This window comes from Myotis myotis, unplaced genomic scaffold, assembly GCF_014108235.1.
Source record: "Myotis myotis isolate mMyoMyo1 unplaced genomic scaffold, mMyoMyo1.p scaffold_m19_p_4, whole genome shotgun sequence".
NCBI classification, from domain to species: Eukaryota; Metazoa; Chordata; class Mammalia; order Chiroptera; family Vespertilionidae; genus Myotis; species Myotis myotis.
Window position 1 is genome coordinate 98,016,541 of NW_023416346.1, and position 20,070 is coordinate 98,036,610.

General features: G+C 37.8%; 1 protein-coding gene across 1 annotated transcript in view; it reads right to left on the reverse strand.

Moving 5' to 3' along the window:
- LOC118654145 (charged multivesicular body protein 1b-2) overlaps positions 1 to 18,369 on the reverse strand; it is a 52,479-nt gene extending 34,110 nt beyond the window's left edge. The window contains exon 1 of the mRNA XM_036305424.1: positions 18,218 to 18,369. Within this exon, the coding sequence (XP_036161317.1) occupies positions 18,218 to 18,233 (16 nt within the window). The 5' untranslated portion in view covers positions 18,234 to 18,369. The remainder of the gene's footprint in view (positions 1 to 18,217) is intronic.
- Between the last annotated feature and the right edge of the window lie 1,701 nt (positions 18,370 to 20,070).

The following is a 20,070-nucleotide window of genomic DNA, read 5'->3' on the forward strand; positions in this document are numbered from 1 at the left end:
AAAATACTATGAACAACTCTATGTCAACAAGCTGGAAAATGTGGATGAAATAGACAAATTCCTAGGAAAATACAATTTCCCAAAACTGAATCTGATGACTCAAAACACCTGAATAGGCCAATAACAACTGATGAAATAGAAGCAGTAATCAAAAAACTCCCACCAAACTAAAGCCCAGGTCCAGATGGCTTCACAGGGGAGTTCTACCAAACATTCAAATAAGAACTAACACCTATACTGCTCAAACTATTTCAGAAAATCTAAGAAGCAGGAACACTTCTAAACTCTTTTTATGAGGCCAGCATTATCCTAATTCCAAAACCAGATAAAGACACTACAAAGAAAGAGAATTATAGGCCAATATCCCTCATGAACATAATTGCTAAAATTCTGCCAGGGCTGACCGGCATACCCTCAATGACAGATGAACAGATTGCTCTGACACATGTTTCTGTGAAAGAGAGGGCTAAGACTCTATTTGGCTATCACTGCCAAGTAGCCCTGTTCGCCTGCCTTCTTTGGCTTTTATTGTCATAACAGCGTGAACTAAAATTAACCTCTAGATACAATCAGCAAGGTAAGCATCCTTGAGAAAGCACTTGATTCTACAAGGTCAGGTCTAAAAGACTAAACATATAGATACTAGCAAAACACTCCAGGGGATTGCACTTGTTTGGAAAAGTCAAGGTAGGGGCTGCTGCCTTCAGCAAGGTCCCCTCAGAGGTCCCTGACATTTCGGAGAATCCTCCTTACAGACATTCTAACCAAGTCCCATGCTTCCCCACAAAATCCTCAACAAAATAGCAAATTGTATCCAACAATACAATAAAAAGATCATACACCATGATCAAGTGGGATTTATTCCAGGGATGCAAGGCTGGTACAATATTCGCAAATCAATAAATGTGATACATGACATAAACAAATTGAGAGATAAAAATCACCTGATCATATCAATAGACACAGAAAAAGCATTTGACAAAATCCAATACCCATTTTTGATGAAAACTCTCAGCAAAGTGGGAATAGAGGAAGTATATCTCAACATGATAAAGGACATATACAACAAACCTATAGCCAACATCATACTCAATGGGAAAAAACTAAAACCATTTCCCCTAAGAACAGGAACAAGACAGGGATGCCCACTTTCACCACTTGTTTGACATAGTACTAGAAGTGCTAGCCATAGCGATCAGACAAGAAGAACAAATAAAAGGCATCCAAATTGGAAAAGAAGAGATAAAACTGTCATTATTCACAGATGACATGCTACTATACAGAGAAAATCCCAAAGGCTCCATCAAAAAAACTACTAGACCTAATAAATGAATTCGGCAATGTAGCAGGATACAAAATTAACACCCAGAAATATGTGGCTTTTTTATATACCAAAAATGAACTCACAGAAAGAGAAACTAAAAAAAAGAATCCCATTTACCTTTGCAACAAAAAAATTAAGCTACCTAGGAATAAACAAAGGAAGTAAAAGACCTGTACTCGTAAAAATACAGGACATTGGAAAAAGAGATAGAGGAAGACAAAAACAAATGGAAGAATATACCATGTTCATGGACTGGTAGAGTCAACATCATTAAAATGTCCATACTACCCAAAGCAATCTACAGATTCAATGCAATCACCATTAAAATACCAATGGAATATTTCACAGATCTAGAACAAACTCTCCAAAAATTCATATGGAATACATACACTGAATTGCCAGATTATTATGACCACCTGACATTTGTAGGCAAATTAGCTATAATTTCACGCTGAAGTTGCTAGAGGGGCAGGCCATTATAAATAGGGAAGCAGATTGTTTACCACAACAGTAGAAGTGATATTTTTCTGAAGATATGGGTAAACAACGCGATTTAACAGCCTTTGAACGTGGGGTCACACTGATTGGCCAGATTATTATGACCACCTGACGTTTGTAGGCAAATTAGCAGTACACTGCATCGTATGGGATGTGGAAGCTGAAGGCCTGTTCGAACACCTTTGCTGTCTGCAGTTACCAAGATAAAACATCTCCAATTTGCACAGGAACACAAGGATTGGACAGTCGAGCATTGGAAAACAGTCACGTGGTCCAATGAATCACATTTCCAGTTGCATCATGCAGATGGCAGAGTGAGAATTTGGCGGAAACAGCATGAAAGCATGCACCCCACATGCATGAGTACAACCCTTCAAGCTGGTGGGGGTAGTGTTATGGTTTGGGGCATGTTTTCCTGGCATGATTTGGGCCCTTTAATTCGTGTGAAACAACATCTGAATAGCACAACATACCTAAGTATCGTTGCTGATCAAGTTCATCCTATCATGTTGATGGCGTATCCCAATGGAGATGGCTTCTTCCTACAAGACAATGCACCATGCCACGGTGCTCATATTGTGCAGGAGTGGTTTCAAGAACATGAGGGAGACTTTACCTTGCTTAGGTGGCCCCTCACAATCACCAGATCTCATTCCAATTGAGCATTTGTGGGATGAAGTTAAAAGAGCCATCAGGCAGCTGGTTCCACAACCATCAAATCTCACAGAACTGGACAGTGCTATTCATCAGGCATGGTGTCAGATTCCTCAAATCACCTTTCAACATCTCGTGGAGTCAATGCCAAGAAGAATCGTTGCAGTACTAAAGGCAAAAGGTGGCCCAAAAGGTGGGATATATATATCCCACGTTCAAAGCTGTTAAATCACGTTGTTTACCCATATCTTCAGAAAAAAATCACTTCTACTGTCATGGTTAAACAACCTGCTTCCATATTTATAATGGTCTGGCCCTCTAGCACAGTGGTTCTCAACCTTGGCTGCACATGAGAATCACCTGGGAATCTTTTTAAAATCCTGATTTTTGGGCCTCATCCTCCTGAAATTCTGTTTCTTTGTTATGGGGTGAAGCCACCACATTAGTAACAAAGAAACAGAATTTCCGGAGGATGAGGCCCAGAAATCAGGATTTTAAAAAGATTCCCAGGTGATTCTAATGTGCAGCCAAGGTTAAGAACCACTACTCTAGCAACTTCAGCAAGAAATTATAGCTAATTTGCCTACAAATGGCAGGTGGTCATAATAATCTGGCCACTCAGTGTAAAGACCCTGAACAGCTGCAGCAATCCTGAGAAATAGAAACAAAGTTGGAGGGATCACAATACCAGATATCAAGCTGTATTATAAAGCCACTGTTCTCAAAACTGCCTGGTACTGGCACAAGAACAACCATACAGACCAATGGAACAGAACAGAGAACCCAGAAACTGGACCAAGCCATTATGCTCAATTAGTATTTCACAAAAGAGGCAAGAGCATACAATGGAGTCAAGATAGTCTCTTTAACAAATAGTGTTGGGGAAATTGGACAGATACATGGGGGAAAAAAAGAAAGAAACGAAACTATACCACCAATTTATACCTTACACAAAAATAAACTCAAAATGGATAAAGGATCTGAATGTAAGACAGGAAATCATAAAAATCTTAGAAAAATCCATAGGCAGCAAAATATCAGACTTATGCCATAGCAATATCTTTACTGATGTAGCTCCTAGGGCAATTGAAACTAAGGAGAAAATAAACAAATGGGACTCCATCAAAATAAAAAGCTTTTGCACAGCAAAAGAAACCATTAACAAAACAACAAGAAAGACCACTGCATGGGAGGACATATTTCCCAATGTTATCTCTGACAAGGGTTTAATATCCAAATTTACAGGGAACTCATAGAACTTAACAAAAGGAACATAAGCAATCCAATCAAAAAATGAGCAAAGGACCTCAATAGACATTTTTTGAAAGAGGACTTAAAGAAGGCCAAGAGACATATGAAAACATGCTCAAAGTAACTAATCATGCAAGAGATGCAAATCAAAACAACAATGAGGTACCATCTCACACCCGTTAAAATAGCTGTCAACAAATCAACAAACAAGTGCTTGCGAGGATGCGGAGAAAAAGGAACCCTCTTGTACTGCTGGTGGGAATGTAGACTGGTACAGCCATTGTGGAAAACAGTATGGAGTTTCCTCAAAAAATTAAAAATGGCCCTAACTGGTTTGGCTCAGTGGATTGAGCACTGGCCTGTGGACTGAAGGGTCCCAGGTTTGATTCCAGTCAAGGGCATGTACCTTGGTTTCGGGCACATCCCCAGTAGGGGGTGTGTAAGAGGCAGCTGATCAATGTTTCTCTCTCATTGATGTTTCTAACTCTCTATCCCTCTTTCTTCCTCTCGGTAAAAAAAATCAATAAAATATAAAAAAAAAATACCAACGGCATACTTCACAGACCTAGAACTCTCCAGAAATTCATATGAAAAACAAAAACAAAAACCCGAATAGCTGCAGTAATCTTAAGAAGAACAAAGATGAAATCACAATACCAGATATCAAGCTGTATTACAAAGCCATTGTTCTCAAAACTGCCTGGAACTGACACAAGAACAGACATATACACCAATGGAACAGAACAGAGAACCCAGAAATTGACCCAAGCCATTATGCTCAATTAATATTTCACAAAGGAGGCAAGGGCTTACAATGGAGTCAAGACAGACTCTTCAATTAATGGTGTTGGGAAAATTGGACAAGTACATGCAAAAACAACAACAACAACAACAACAACAGAAAAATGAAACTAGACACCAACTTACACCGTACACAAAAACAAACTCAAAATGGATAAAGGAGTTAAATGTAAGTCGAGAAACCATAAAAATCTTAGAAAAATCCATAGGCAGCAAAATATTGGACATATGCCGTAGCAATATCTTTTCCAATACAGCTCCTAGGGCAATGGAAACTAAGGAGAAAATAATCAAATGGGACTACAGACAGTCTTCGGGTTATGTTGGACGCAACATGTGTCATTTCATGGTTACGTTGCCATCTCCCATTTATTTATAAAAAAAAAAAGTTCCGTCATTTCAACATATGTACATATATGCTTTATGTTTTTTATTATTTATTTACCACAAGTAAAGGTCAGGAATTGTTATCTTTTGTTTACATTTTTTTATTGTTTCATTTCATTGCTGCTGTGCATGTGCTCCATGTGAGTGACGTAGGTGCTTATGTAGGTGCTTATGTAGGTGGGTTCAGACTTACAGCGAAAATCGCGTTACATCACGCTGTAGGAATGGATATCCACGTAAATGGAGGACCTACTGTACATCAAAACAAAAAGCTTCAGCACAGCAAAAGAAACCATCAACAAAACAAGAAAGACCACTGCATGGGAGAATACATTACCCATTGTTACATCTGATCAGGTCCTAATCTCCTAAATTTATAGGGAACTCATGTGAAGACCCACATCCCGCATGTTTCAGGGTTTGGGCTCTGGAGAAGGGCCGTGTGCAAATGACAGAGATGAGACAAGAAATAATAATTTGGAAACTGGGGGGCCAGGCGGGAGCCCAATGCAAGAGGAAGGACTCCGCTTGTGCTCAGGCCTTACCATCCTTTTATTCAGTTTGGGATACACCTATATATAGCCCTTAGGCAGGCAATTTCTAGTAACAGACTATCTTATCAGTAAGGATTTACATGACTATCTGGTCAGGAAGTTGCTTCAGCTACCACTGTCTCGACTAAACAGCTGGTGCATAGCTCTGACCTTTGCCAGGGCTCAAGGGTCACCAGCATTCCAGGCTACATGTCCACACCTCTCTGCTAGTGAAGACAATAGGTGGCTTCCCACAAACTCATAACAAAAGGAAGATAAAGAATCCAATCAAAAAATGGGCAAAGGACTTAAACAGACACTTTTTGAAAGTGGACATACAGAAGGCCAAGAGACATATGAAGACATGCTCAAAGTCACTAATCATCTGAGAGATGTAAATCAAAAGGACAATAAGGTACCAACTCACACCTGTCAGAATGGCTATCATCAACAAATCCACAAAGGATAAGTGATGGCACAGATGTGGAGAAAAAGGAACCCTCGTACACTGCTGGTGTGAATGCAGACCAGTGCAGCCACTGTAGAAAACAGTATGAAGTTTCCTCAAAAAACTAAAAATGGAACTCCCATTTGACCCAGTAATCCCACCTCTAGGAATATATCCCAAGAAACCAGAAACACCAATCAGAAAGGACATATGCATCCCTATGTTCATAGCAGCACAATTTACAATGGCTAAGATTTGGAAACAGCCTAAGTGCCCATCAGCAGATGAGTGGATTAAAAAACTGTGGTAAATTGCCCTGACTGGTTTGGCTCAGCGGATAGAGCATCAGCCTGCGGACTGAAGGGTCCCAGGTTCAAATCTGGCCAAGGGCACCAAAAAAGAAAAAAGAAAAAAGAAAAAAAACTGTGGTAAATCTATACAATGGGCTACCACACTGCTGGAAAAAAGAAAGAACTGTTACCATTCGCAACAGCATGGATGGACATGGAGAGCATTATACTAAGCAAAATAAGCCATTCAGAGAAAGATAAATATCACATGATCTCACTCATTTGTGGAATATAATGAAGAACATAAACTGATTAACAAAAATAGATACAGAGACAGAGAAGCATGTAACACACCATCAAACTTCAGAGGGAAGGCAGGGGAGGGGGTGGTGGGTAAGAGATTAACCAAAGGACTTGTATACATGCATATAAGCCAAAGGACACACACACTAGGGGTGAGAGCATGTGCTGGGGGATGAGGATGGCCGGGGAGAGGTCAATAGGGGAAAAAGGAGACATATGTAATACTTTAAACGATAAAGAATTTTTTTAAAAAAGAAATTAATACAACCCTAGCCAGTTTGTTCAGTGGTTAGAGCATCAGCCTGGGCTCCGAAGGGTTTGATTCCCAAACAAGGGCACATACCTGGGTTGCCAGTTCGAACCACAGCCCCAGTTAGGGTGTTTGCAAGAGGTAACCAATTGATGTGTCTCTCACAATGATGTTTCTTTCTCTTTCTCTCTCTCTCTGCCCCTCTCTCCCTTCTACTCTCTAAAAATCAATGGAAAAAATATCTTCGGTTGAGAATTTTAAAAAATGATAAATAGTATATTTACAAGTTGTTTACATAATTCTAAATGTCTGTGTACTTCTACATAGCTTCAAAGTATCTTTGTGTATACATATGTAAAACTGACAGCCCGCCCAGTATGAGTCAGTGGTTGAGCGTTGACCCAGGAACCAAAAGGTCACTGGTCAATTCCCATCGAGGCACATGCCCAGGTTATGGGTTCGATTCCCAGTAGTAGGGGGTGTGTAGGAGGCAGCCAATCAATGATGTTTTTCTCTCATCAATGTTTCTATCTATCCCTCTTCCTTCCTCTCTAAAAATCAATAAAAACATATAAAAAAGAAAAAAAAACTGACAAAGCGAAAATTATCAAGCTTGGGAGATTTTAACAAAATTATCTCAGTAACTGACAAAATTAAGAATAGAAAAGTTACAAAATACCCTATTAAGCCCTAGCCGGTTTGTCTCAGTGGCTAGAGCATCAGTCCTCAGACTAGAGTCCTGGGTTCAATTCCGCTCAAGGATTTGAACATACCTCGGTTCCTGGCTCAATCTCCAGCTCTGGTTGAAGCTCCTGCAGGAGGCAATTGATCTCTCACATCAATATTTCTCTCTCTCTCTCAGTCTCTCCCCCTCCATTCCAGTCTAAAAATCAATGGAAAAATAGCCTCGGGTGAGGATTAACAAACAAAAAAGTACCCTATTAAGAAGCTTAATTTACCCTCTCACCACTCCTGTTCAACATAGTACTGGAAGTGTTAGCCATTGCAATTCGGCAAGAAGAAAGAAAAGGCATCCAAATTGGAAAAGAGGAAGTAAAACTGTCCTTATTTGCAGATGACATGATATTATACATACAAAACCCTGGAGACTCCATCAAAAAGCTACTAGACTTAATACATGAATTTGGCAATGTAGCAGGATACAAAATTAACCCCAAGAAATCTGAGGCATTTCTATACACCAATAGTGAACTTTCAGAAAGAGAGATTATAAAAACAACCCCGTTTACCATCGCACCAAAAAAATTAAGCTACCTAGGAATAAACTTAACTAAAGAGGTAAAAGACCTCTACTCAGAAAACTACAGGACGTTGAAAAAAGATATAGAGGAAGACATAAACAGATGGAAGAACATACCGTGTTCATGGATTGGTAGAATCAACATCATTAAAATGTCCATACTACCCAAAGCAATCTATAAATTCAACGCACTTCCCATTAAAATACCAACGGCATACTTCAGAGATCTAGAACGAACTCTCCAAAAATTCATCTGGAATAAAAAAAGACCCCAAATAGCTGCAGCAATCCTGAAAAAGAACAAAGTAGGTGGGATCTCAATACCAGATATCAAGTTGCATTACAAAGCCACGGTTCTCAAAACTGCCTGGTACTGGCACAAGAATAGGCATATAGATCAATGGAATAGAATAGAGAGCCCAGAAATCGGCCCGAACCAATATGCTCAATTAATATTTGGCAAAGGAGGCAAGAACATACAATGGAGCCAAGATAGTCTCTTCAATAAATGGTGTTGGGAAAATTGGACGGATATATGCAAGAAAATGAAACTAGACCACCAACTTACACCATACACAAAAATAAACTCAAAATGGATAAAGGACTTAAATGTACGACAGGAAACCATAAAAATTCTAGAAGAATCCAAAGGCAACAAAATCTCAGACATATGCCGAAGCAATTTCTTCACTGATACAGCTCCTAGGGCACTTGAAACTAAAGAGAAAATGAACTAATGGGACTACATCAAAATAAAAAGCTTCTGCACAGCAAAAGAAACCATCAACAAAACAACGAGAAAGCCCACTGTGTGGGAAAACATATTTGCCAATGTCATATCTGATAAGGGCCTAATCTCCAAAATTTATAGGGAACTCATACAACTTAACAAAAGGAAGATAAACAATCCAATCAAAAAATGGGCAGAGGACCTAAATAGACACCTATCAAAAGAGGACTTTCAGAAAGCCAAGAGACATATGAAAACATGCTCAAAGTCACTAATCATCCGAGAGATGCAAATCAAAACAACAATGAGGTACCATCTCACACCTGTCAGACTGGCTATCATCAACAAATCAACAAACGACAAGTGCTGGAGAGGATGTGGAGAAAAAGGAACACTTGTGCACTGCTGGTGGGAATGCAGACTGGTGCAGCCACTATGGAAGACAGTATGGAGTTTCCTTAAAAAACTGAAAATGGAACTCCCATTTGACCCTGTGATCCCACTTCTAGGAATATATCCCAAGAAACCAGAAACACCAATCAGAAAGGATATATGCACCCATATGTTCATAGCAGCACAATTCACCATAGCTAAGATCTGGAAACAGCCTACGTGCCCATCAGTAGATGAATGGATTAGAAAACTGTGGTACATCTACACGATGGCATACTATGCTGCTCTAAAAAGGAAGGAACTCTTACCATTTGCAACGTCATGGATGGAACTGGAGAGCATTATGCTAAGTGAAATAAGCCAGTCAATGAAGGAAAAATACCACATGATCTCACTCATTCATGGATAATAGAGACCATTATAAACTTTTGAACAATAATAGATACAGAGGCAGAGCTGCCTCAAACAGATTGTCAAACTGCAGCAGGAAGGCCGGGGAGGGTTGGGGGGCAGGAGGTAGGGGGGTAAGAGATCAACTAAAGGACTTGTATGCATGCATATAAGCATAACCAATGGAAATAAGACACTGGGGGATAGGGGAGGCTAGGGGACTGTCTAGGGCGGGGGGATAAAATGGACACATATGTAATACCCTTTGTAATACTTTAAGCAATAAAAAAAAAAGCTTAATTTAATAAACACAGAGAATTAAAGCCAATCCTGTACCCAATAATTTGAGAATACACATAATTTTCAAGCATATGAGACATTATGAAAACTGATCACGTATTAGGTCAAAAAACAAATCTGAAATAACAAATAACAGATGGACTTGCTGTATTACCACAACTCCATGATGAAGTAATTAATATGGGAATTCTCTTCACAATTTTTCTGTAAGAATTTAAAGCTTCTCTAAGATTAAAAGTTTATAAGGTATATATTCAGAAATTTAAAAAAAACTATATCTACATATAAATTAAAGAAGAAATTAAAATGAACAATTAAAAATTAGAATTGACAATGAAATGAGTAGAATGTGGCTTGTGGGATGTACAGCTAATGCCATACACAAATGGAATTTTCCAGCTTTAAAATTTCACATTTTAAAAGGAAGGCAAGCTAAAAATTAATACAATAAGCATTCATCTCACAAAATGAGGAAAAGTATAGAATAAACTCAAAGTAAGTATAAAGAAGGAAAAAAGAAAGAGTAAAAAATAGAAACAAAGATTTCATAGGAAAGATAAAAAAAACCCCAGGTGAGCTCTCTGTAAAGACTAATAATATTAGAGTATCTGATGGACAAAGAAGGTATTAAAAAAAAAAAAAACAGTGCAGGAATGACAAAGGAGAAATAACTGCAGATACAATAAAGATATTTGAAAATAGTAAATTATGAACATAATGGCAGTACATTGAAAGTCTTAGACAAAATGGACAATCCTAGAATTAAAATAAGGAACTAATAAATACATAAATAAATAAATAATTCTAAATTCCTGATTCAATGTTAAAATATTTTAACATAGAAATTAATTAATTAATAACAGACACAGCCTACATGGTTTTCATGATTGGTGCGCTACATCAATCATTTTAGAAAGAAGCAATTCCTACCTCATACAGACTCTCCCAAAGAATAAAAAAAGAAGAAACACATCTCAAATTTGAAATCCAAAGCAAAAAAGAATACTGTATGTGGACAATTATAGATCAAACTCATTTATGAACATGGATGCAAAAATACCACAAATATCAGAAATCAAGCAATGTATTAAAGATACTTCATATTCCTGATGGGTTTTTCCTAGAAATACAAGGGTAATTTATCCTAAAAAAAAAATCTATCCACATATTTAAACCACATTCAGAGATTAAAGAAGAAAACACAGATGACAATCTCAATATATAAAGAATAAGCATTTAATAGTATGCTGATGCTTCTATGTCTCTGGGTCTTTTTTTAAAAAATATATATATTTTTATTGATTTCAGAGGGGAAGGGAGAGGGAGAGAGAGAGAGATAGAAACATCAACGATGAGAGAAAATCATCAATCATCTGCCTCCCACATGCCCCACACTGGGGATTGAGCCTGCAACCTGGGCATGTGCCCTTGGTTGGAATCGAACCCGGGACCCTTCAGTCTGCAGGCTGATGCTTCATCCACTGAGCAAAACCAGTTAGGACTCTGGGTCTGTTTTTGATCATAGTTTATTTGGTTCATTAGATTACACATATGAGTGAGATCATGTGATACTTCAGAGGGAAGGCAGGGGGGGATGGGTTGGAAAGGATTAACCAATGAACTTGCATGCATATATGCATAATCTGTGGACACAGACAATGGGGTGGTGAGGGCCTGGGGGAGGGGACAAGAGGCAGATGGAAGAGGTTAATGGGGGAAAAAAGGAGGACCTATGTAATACTTTCAACAATAAAGATTTTTTTTTAAAAAAAGAATAAACATTTACTAAATTCCAACATTTAATGGATTCATAAAACCAACATTCAGATGAATGGTTTATAACTAAACTCCTAGCAAACTGGGTGGAAAAAAAACTTTAACCTGAAAAAAAGAAAAAAAAAAAAATATATATATATATATATATAAATCTAGCGCTGGTTGGTGGGTCAACCCGTGCACCAAAAGGTTGCGGGTTCAATTCCCCATCAGGACACATACCTAGGCTGTGGGTTCTATCACTGGTGAGGGCACATATGAGAGGCAACTGATGGATACTTCTCTCATACATTGATGTTTCCCTCTCCCTCCCACTCCCTCTCTCTCTCTTCCTTCCTCTCTCCCTTCTCCATCCTTCTCTCCCTCCAAAAATCAATAAACATATCCTTGGGTGAGAATTAAAAAGAAAAATCTATAGGAAACATCATCCTTAATAGCAAATAGTTAGAATTCCCTTTAAAATCAGTAAAAGAAAACATCCTGCTGTAACTTTTTGTTGTAATTAAGCATTGTTCTGGAGTCCTAACAAACATGATAAAAAGTAAAAGGTATACAAATTACATTGGAAATCATCAAAGCATCATTATTTTCACATGACACAAACGTCTACATAAAAAAGTCAATGTACACATATTCTTCAACCCAGAAATCCCATTCCTTGGTATATATCCTAGAAAAAATGTTGGAAAATTAAAATAAAAAATCCAAAGCATGTATTAAATAATATTAGTATATGGACAACACTTAAAAATGTGCAGCAATATTATAACTTGGATAAGTTGAACCTGTTTGTACTTAATATAAATTTAATATAAAATAATTGCTCATTCCCCAACACTGTTTTCATACATTCTGTTCCTAAACTTATAGGCACACCTCAAAGATATTGTGGATTCGGTTCCAAACCACCACAATAAAGCATGTATCAGAATAAAGCAAGTCATAATCTTTTTGATGGTAGAGGGTCATTGCCTTCAATTTTTAAAAAACGCAATATCTGTGAAGCACAATAAAGTGAAGAATAATAAAACGAGATATGCCTATACTCTTTAGAAACACAATCTGAAGTTTAGTGTCAGTAGCCACTTACTCTGCATTCCCATGCTACTTTATATAGCATAAGTATTTTTCTGTACTTCTTTATAACTCCATCTCTAATTCTTTCTTTTTCTTTATTAAGGTATTACATATGTGTCCTTATCCCCCCATTGCCCCCCCCACCCCACTCCCATTCATGCCCTCACCCCCCTGGTGTCTGTGTCCATTGGTTAGGTTTATATGCATGCATACAAGTCCTTTGGTTGATCTCTCCCCCTTACCCTCTCCCTCCCCTACCTTCCCTGAGGTTTGAGCATTTGATCGATGTTTCTCTGTCTCTGGATCTGTTTTTGTTCATCAGTTTATGTTATTCATTATAATCCACAAATGAGTGAGATCATGTGACATTTATCTTCTCTGACTTATTTCGTTTAGCATAAAGCTCTCCAGCTCCATCCATGCTGTTGCAAATGGTAGGAGTTCCTTCCTTTTTATAGCAGCGTAGTATTTTATAGCAGCGTAGATGTACCACAGTTTTTTAATCCACTCATCTGCTGATACATGTCTAATTCTTCACCTAGATTATGGACACCCTGAGAATAAGAATGAGTCCCACAAGGGAGGGCTAGAAGGGGTCAAAGTTACCATCTCATGGTATCTATATACTCTTAATTAATCTAACCTTACATTTAAAATAAATTTTGTACAAAAATCATGTAACTTTAATCCTCACCCCCAAAAAATGTACATTTTTTCAAGGGGATATACCAACAATATGTGATACTTTCAACAATAAAGATTTAATTAAACAAAAAAGAATGAGTCCCAATCATCCTTATATCATAAGCCTAATGCAGTGCCTAATAAAAGTACTCACTAGCTTTAAGTAAATGAGTAGCAGAAAAGTATTTTGCAGGGGAACATGATATACTGGGAAAAAAGCACCAATGCCGCGGGGCAAGAGGACTCAATTACCCATTTCCACTTAAATAAGTTTATGTTAATATTAGTACAATGCTGTTTATATTATTAGGATTCCCTATAAGATTTCATTCAGGGAAAAAAAATGCTCTGCCACTAAAAGCGTTAGAAAACCAATGTCATAGCAGATGCCAGACTTTTAATTTCATGAACTGGTATAATTAAAAGAACATATCAACACCAAAAACATAGAGAGTCTCAGAATAAACAACAGCTTTTAAAATTGAATTTTAAAGTTACATTTAGCTTTGGAAAATACTTTTTACACTGTCCTGTTTTAATTTTCCTATTTGACCTGATCTTGAAATCTCATCACAGACCAGCAATATAACAATCTATATATAAAAAAGGCTAATATGCTAAATGTCTTAATATCTGACCGGTCGCTATGATGCGCTCTGACCACAGGAGCTGGCCATTTACAGAGAAACGGCACTGCGGACCTGGCACTGACAAAGCAACACTCGGCTTCCCACAAGTGGGACACAGGCCCCACCACCACCCCAGAGCGACAGCCCACCAAATTGCAGCCAACGCTGCCAAGACCCCAGGGCGCAAAATGTGGCCCACAGCCCAGTCCAGCCCAGAAACGTGGCTGTGGGCACCGAGTAATGATGTCATGTAGCAACGCCCGGCTTCCTCTCCCTAGCGACTAGCTTCCTTGGAGTTTCTTCAGCCCAGGGACATGACTTGCTTTATAGCCAGATGGAAACATTTTACACTTTAACCAAATGTCTGTGAAGTGTTTTCCCATGCCTCATCTCATTTGATCCTCAAAGATGTCCTGAAGTAGGTAGATAGGAGACTCGGTGGAATCCTAATTTATTTTCATTAGCCGGAAAACAGAGATTTAGAAAGCTTAGCAACCTGACCCGACTGCAAAGAAATGGTAGACCACAAAAATGACCTCAGGTTTTCTCACTGCACAGAATATAGTCAAACACTGATACAGTTAAATATTTTACCCTTTGTTCTCCCTGCATGATCTACAATAATAATCTGCTTTGTGTTGCTATTTACTGCTGTGTTGCTGACAATTACCTGAAAGACAAGTTGGGGTTCTTCACTGGGCTAGAAAAAGTTTACCTAATTAGAAAGTAGGTCTAATTAAGCAAGTTATACTATATATATAAAAGCTAAGTTGACTCGTGCATGCATGATATATATAAAGCTTTCGCTGGCACCAATTGCACACATGTGTTTCAACCTGTCATTATCGAGCGTGAATTTGGTTGACACTTCTATTACAGAGAAAGGGCGAATAGCGATATTAAAATACTTCTTCTAATTAATTTCCTTAGTTAACCAATAAAGCTCTTTTAAAAATACAGAGTTCTGAACCTAACCTCTGGAATGTTCAATTTGGTAGATCTGGGATAGGTCTCCGAAATCTGTAGTTTTTAAAAGCTCACTAGATGATTCTCACGAACATCTAGGTTTAGAAAATACTGATTTAGTTATCTTCTTCCACAGGAATAATTGAAATATTGTTTCTGTTGCTATCATCAGCAACATGATAAGAGCATGGATCTCTATTTAGATTCTTATGATATACATATATAGTCTTATAAAAACATAGGTATATATTGAAATGCTGTTGCTCTTTCTTCCCTTCCTTCCTCCCTGTTTATCTATCTCCATGATCACTTATTCACAATTCCAAAATTCAAAAAGTTCTAAAATTGAAAGTTATACATATCTGGTAGCAAAACATGACCTAACTAGAAAAATTTGATGACAAATCTTGATCTCAACAAGTATTAGTCTTTAATTCATCACACGTTTCAGTGTAGAAATGTGTGATTATGATTCCCGAAGCAACCAAAATATAATGCAATATATGGAATATGTGCCTTATTGGCATTCTAAAATATAAAGTATAATTTTGATTTGAATATTAAAACAAATGGCAAGTCAAATCAAAAACCTGTTTCCCTGTATGTGGCAATTTTCTCAATTACCCATTATATGGAATGGCTATTGTTTAAAATGTTCACACCTTGCCCTAGCCAGTTTGGTTCAGTGGATAGAGTGTCGGCCTGAGGACTGAAGGGTCCTGGGTTCAATTCCAGTCAAGGGCACATGCCTGGGTTTCTGTCTCGATCCCCAGTCGGGGGCATACTGGAGGCAGCCGATAACTGATTCTCTCTCATCATTGATGTTTCCGTCTCTCTTTCCCTCACCCTTCCTCTCTGAAATCAATAAAAATATATTTTAAATAAATAAATATATAAATAAATAAATAAAATGTTCACACCTTAAAAGTACCTAAGAATGAGGAATAAGACAATTTTTTAAAATATATTTTATTGATTTTTTACAGAGAGGAAGGGAGAGGAATAGAGAGTTAGAAACATCAATGAGAGAGAAACACTGATCAGCTGCCTCCTGCACACCCCCACACCGGGGATGTGCCCACAACCAAGGTACATGCCCTTGACCGGAATTGAACCTGGGACCCTTCGGTCTGCAGGCCGACGCTCTAACCACTGAGCCAAACCGGTTAGGGTGAGACAATTTTTAAATGTTCCTTTTTGGAAAAGAGCTGTATGTAACCAGTTACTTTCTTGCACAAATTATATGTTCCTACCAGGAATATTTTCTCTTTGAAAACATATGGGGCTTAGTAAATATACTTATAAAACACCCATATGAACCTGTTATGACAAATAAATTTGGTCAGTCTATGAGTTTTTTAAAGTGTGACTTAATCTAATCCACCAAGATAAACTCAGTGTATTTTAACTGTCCAAACACAGAAGTCACAATTATCATACTAATTCAATTGTTAGCACATTTAATCTTCTTATATACTGTAAATCTTCTTATATACTGCATTAAATATAGGCAACAAATAAATATTACTCAAGTTTCAGTTCAAGTTATTTATTTATGAAAGACAGGTCTGAGTCAGTATGTAATTTCCTCTTCTATACTACAAGAAAAAGGTCTGGAATCTACAAAATGGAACCAAGAGAAGTAACTATTAACAGATTATATGAGTCAAGTTACACCTCACTTCTTCTGACAGACTGAAGGGTAGTTAATAGTTCATTTTTAAGGTTTAAACTATTGATAACAGTACTTTTAATTTGATCAGACATACATACATTTCAGCAAAAGAATTAATAACCAATTATCTTGCTATTGGAAATCACATAGGGTAGGCTTAGGTAGAGAAAAATTAATTTGCATTATTAGAATAAAAAAAGCAATTTTAGAGCTATTACCTCAAATCCTTCCAAAAGTTCTGGGGAAAGAGATAGCTATTAGTACTCTATTAATATTTAACAGCATGTTCAAAACTTTGCAATTCAGTATGCCCTTCCATTTCATTTTATCTTCGTAACAGCCTTATAAGGTTGACAGGTCGGTTAGTATGTTTACAGATGAGTCAACTTTGCCTGCAGAGGCTATATGATTCCCTCTAACTCATATGTTTCTTAAGAGGCAAAACTGGGATTAGAAACTGATCTTTTGACTTAGTCCAGTGATCTTTACTTTATGATACTGCTTTAAAAAATCCTTTAATAGGGCTACACTTTCATAAATTATATCCTTTAAAGTGCAGTGATAACTGGGTCTTTTAGTCATCTGCTCTGTTCATAAAATGACCTATTCTGCACCTCCTCACCCTTTATTCTTGGTTTATCTTGGACAGTTCAGCCCAGTATATGTTATCAATAGTCCCAGTATGACTTATATAATGTAATCTTCTCACCAAAAGTCTTTCTATACGTATTTCAGACTTACAAACTAATGAAGGCAAAGAGCTTTAAAATGAGCTATCAAACAAATACTATTATTAACATTTTGTCATTTTGCCAAGTTTCATGAAATGGCAAGATACCAACTTACTCTATTTTCTATAATGTGAACTCCTGGAAAAAGTGAGGAATTACAACGACATGGAAAGCCTGTGATGGTATTTCAGTTGTGAAAAGCAATTTCATCCTTCTTTAATTCAGGGTTTCACACAGCTTGGTTCCTAATCCCCTTGCTTCAGTGGGAATGCAGGTGCGACTTATGAATTTTTATAGCTTTAGGTAATAATTATTTTCCTCATATGCTAAATCAGATTACTAACACACGCACTCAACTGACTTTGAAGGGCTGATATTAAGCACTTTACCTTATCAGTCTCCTCCATCCAGAAAAAGGAAGAAATTCCATAGAAGCTACTGCATACAAAACCTATACCTTCGCCCCAAACCTCTGGCAAACTACTGCAGCCTGTTTCCACACCATCCTTTCGGATTTATTTCTAAAAAGTGGGTAGATCCACTGAAAGAACAGGTGACAGAAGCCCTCAACGAAGGAGGATTCAACCTCAAGAATGTTCTCAAACCAGTCCAGCGACTCAGTTCCAAGTGCCCTGATCGTAGGATGGCCACGGCTACCAGAAGACAATAACAAACAAAAAAAGCTGCCGGCGCTTACGCCGCCCTTCTGCGTTCCTCAAAGATCACGCCACGGAGCGCTTCCCTGGGCTCCAGCCCCCGCCTTCTTCCCCCTCCCCCCTCCTCACCGCCGCCCCCCTCCTCCGCCGCCACCACCACTCCTCTTTCCCTAAAGCCCTAGCAGCAGTTTATCAGACGGGAAAGGATACTCTCCATGTTCGACATGGTCCCACGGCCTTTCTTAGGAGATGACAGCCCGGACAGCGGCACGGGTTTGATGTGAGGGTGATTAGAATTTCGTCCGGGTCTCGACCTGCCGCTGGTCTGGCATTTAGATTTGAGATCCCACTTCCTGTTTCTGCGCAATGCCCACTGGGAGGCGGAGCTGCCCGCGCACCTGGGGGCGGAGCTAGGGTTACGCCAAAATGGCTGCCACCGCTGAGGCGGTTTAGGTGGCTGCCGTCGCTGGGGGGCGTGGGAACTCCACGGGCGGCCGTTACGCCCCTCCCCCTCTAGTACCTTAGACAAACGGGCGCTTAACGGTTTCCGTCACTCAGCCAACCTAGTTCCGAGCTCTTCTAAACCTTGCGCCCACCTCTTCCCTCAGATTTCATACTATCTTTGGCCCCTCAGCTCTGTTCTCAGAGCTTAAATCTTACGGATGAAGGAAAAAGGTATTAGGGCTTTTAAGTACTTTTTTTTTAAAAAAAAGCTGTAATCATATGAAATAAGAACCTAAGGGATAACGGGGTTGGCAGTTTTGAAATGTGGTGTTCATTCAGTTGAAGTTTTGAAAAGGATCGTGATCCTTAAACTTTTAGGGCAGGACAAAAAAGTAAACTTAGTTTTAAGAGGTAAAGTTGCTGTGAGACATATGTTCGTAACAAATTAATTATTTTTTTACAATAGATGGTGTAAAATATGAAAATTACTACTAAATATCTCTAAACTATAGTTGGCGGGAAGGTTAATCGAAATACTAAATAGCGGTTGGTGGCTTATACGTGACTTATTAAAACAACCAAATGTAATTTATATGACGCCATCTCTAGATTTATAGTAAGGAAGGGGATCTTTGACGCGTTTCAGAATTCTTGGAAAGTCCAAGGACGAGCTAAGAGATATTACTTTGGAGAATATAGCTAGGATAATTATTATCTTACTGAGGAATTTTATCAATTTGGCATTAAAAGTTTCCTAATCTTTAAAATTTCAGTATGTGGGAACAATAACGTGCTGAGCTTCTTTTTATCTTTAGGAAAGTTTCCTATTGAATCAAAGTAGTTCCAAAAGCTACTGCTCTACTTTTCTGTTAATGTTATTGGTAGGATTCAGACTATTACCTAATTACTAACCCTTGATGCTGGAAAAACAAACCTTTTTTAATATAAGGTTAATCTGGAAACCACTTCCATAGAAGAAACAGTACTGTAAAAATATTGTTTTTATTTTTTATCTTTTTGTGTGAACAGGTATTTGAGAAGTAAGATATATTTCCAACAGGACAGGCAAAACTTGGTAGATTTCATTGCTTCATCACTTTCCATGCTAACCAATCAATGTATTTCACCGTTTGAGAACTATTTTTTTGGTATAAAGGTAAAAAAAATGTTTTTTTTAGAAGTTATACCCTAGGAGCTTAATATTTATTAATACAGCTCTTTGAATAAATACACATATAGACCAGAACAATTCACTAAAGCTTAAGTATTTCCAGGTTTTGTGTAAAGATTTTGTTGTTATAATTAGGTAACCAATAAGAACAAGCCTTTTAAAATATTTTAAAGTGTTTTGCATATTGTTGAATTTCTTAAGAGATGTTTACTTAGGGATAGGATTAGGTTTTTAGTAAAATCAAGATCTGAAAATATTTGTTCAGTTAGGAAATTTGTTACTTATGCCCATCTTAAGTGAAAAATATGTATACATAGCCTTTATCTTAAAAGATTAAGAAGTTTTACTTTTATGAGTTCTGAACTAATTTTGACTCCAAAAATTGCTTTAATTTTTATTGGATATCTTATTTCTAAAAGTTAGATTTAGATTTTTATCTTAGGCATAG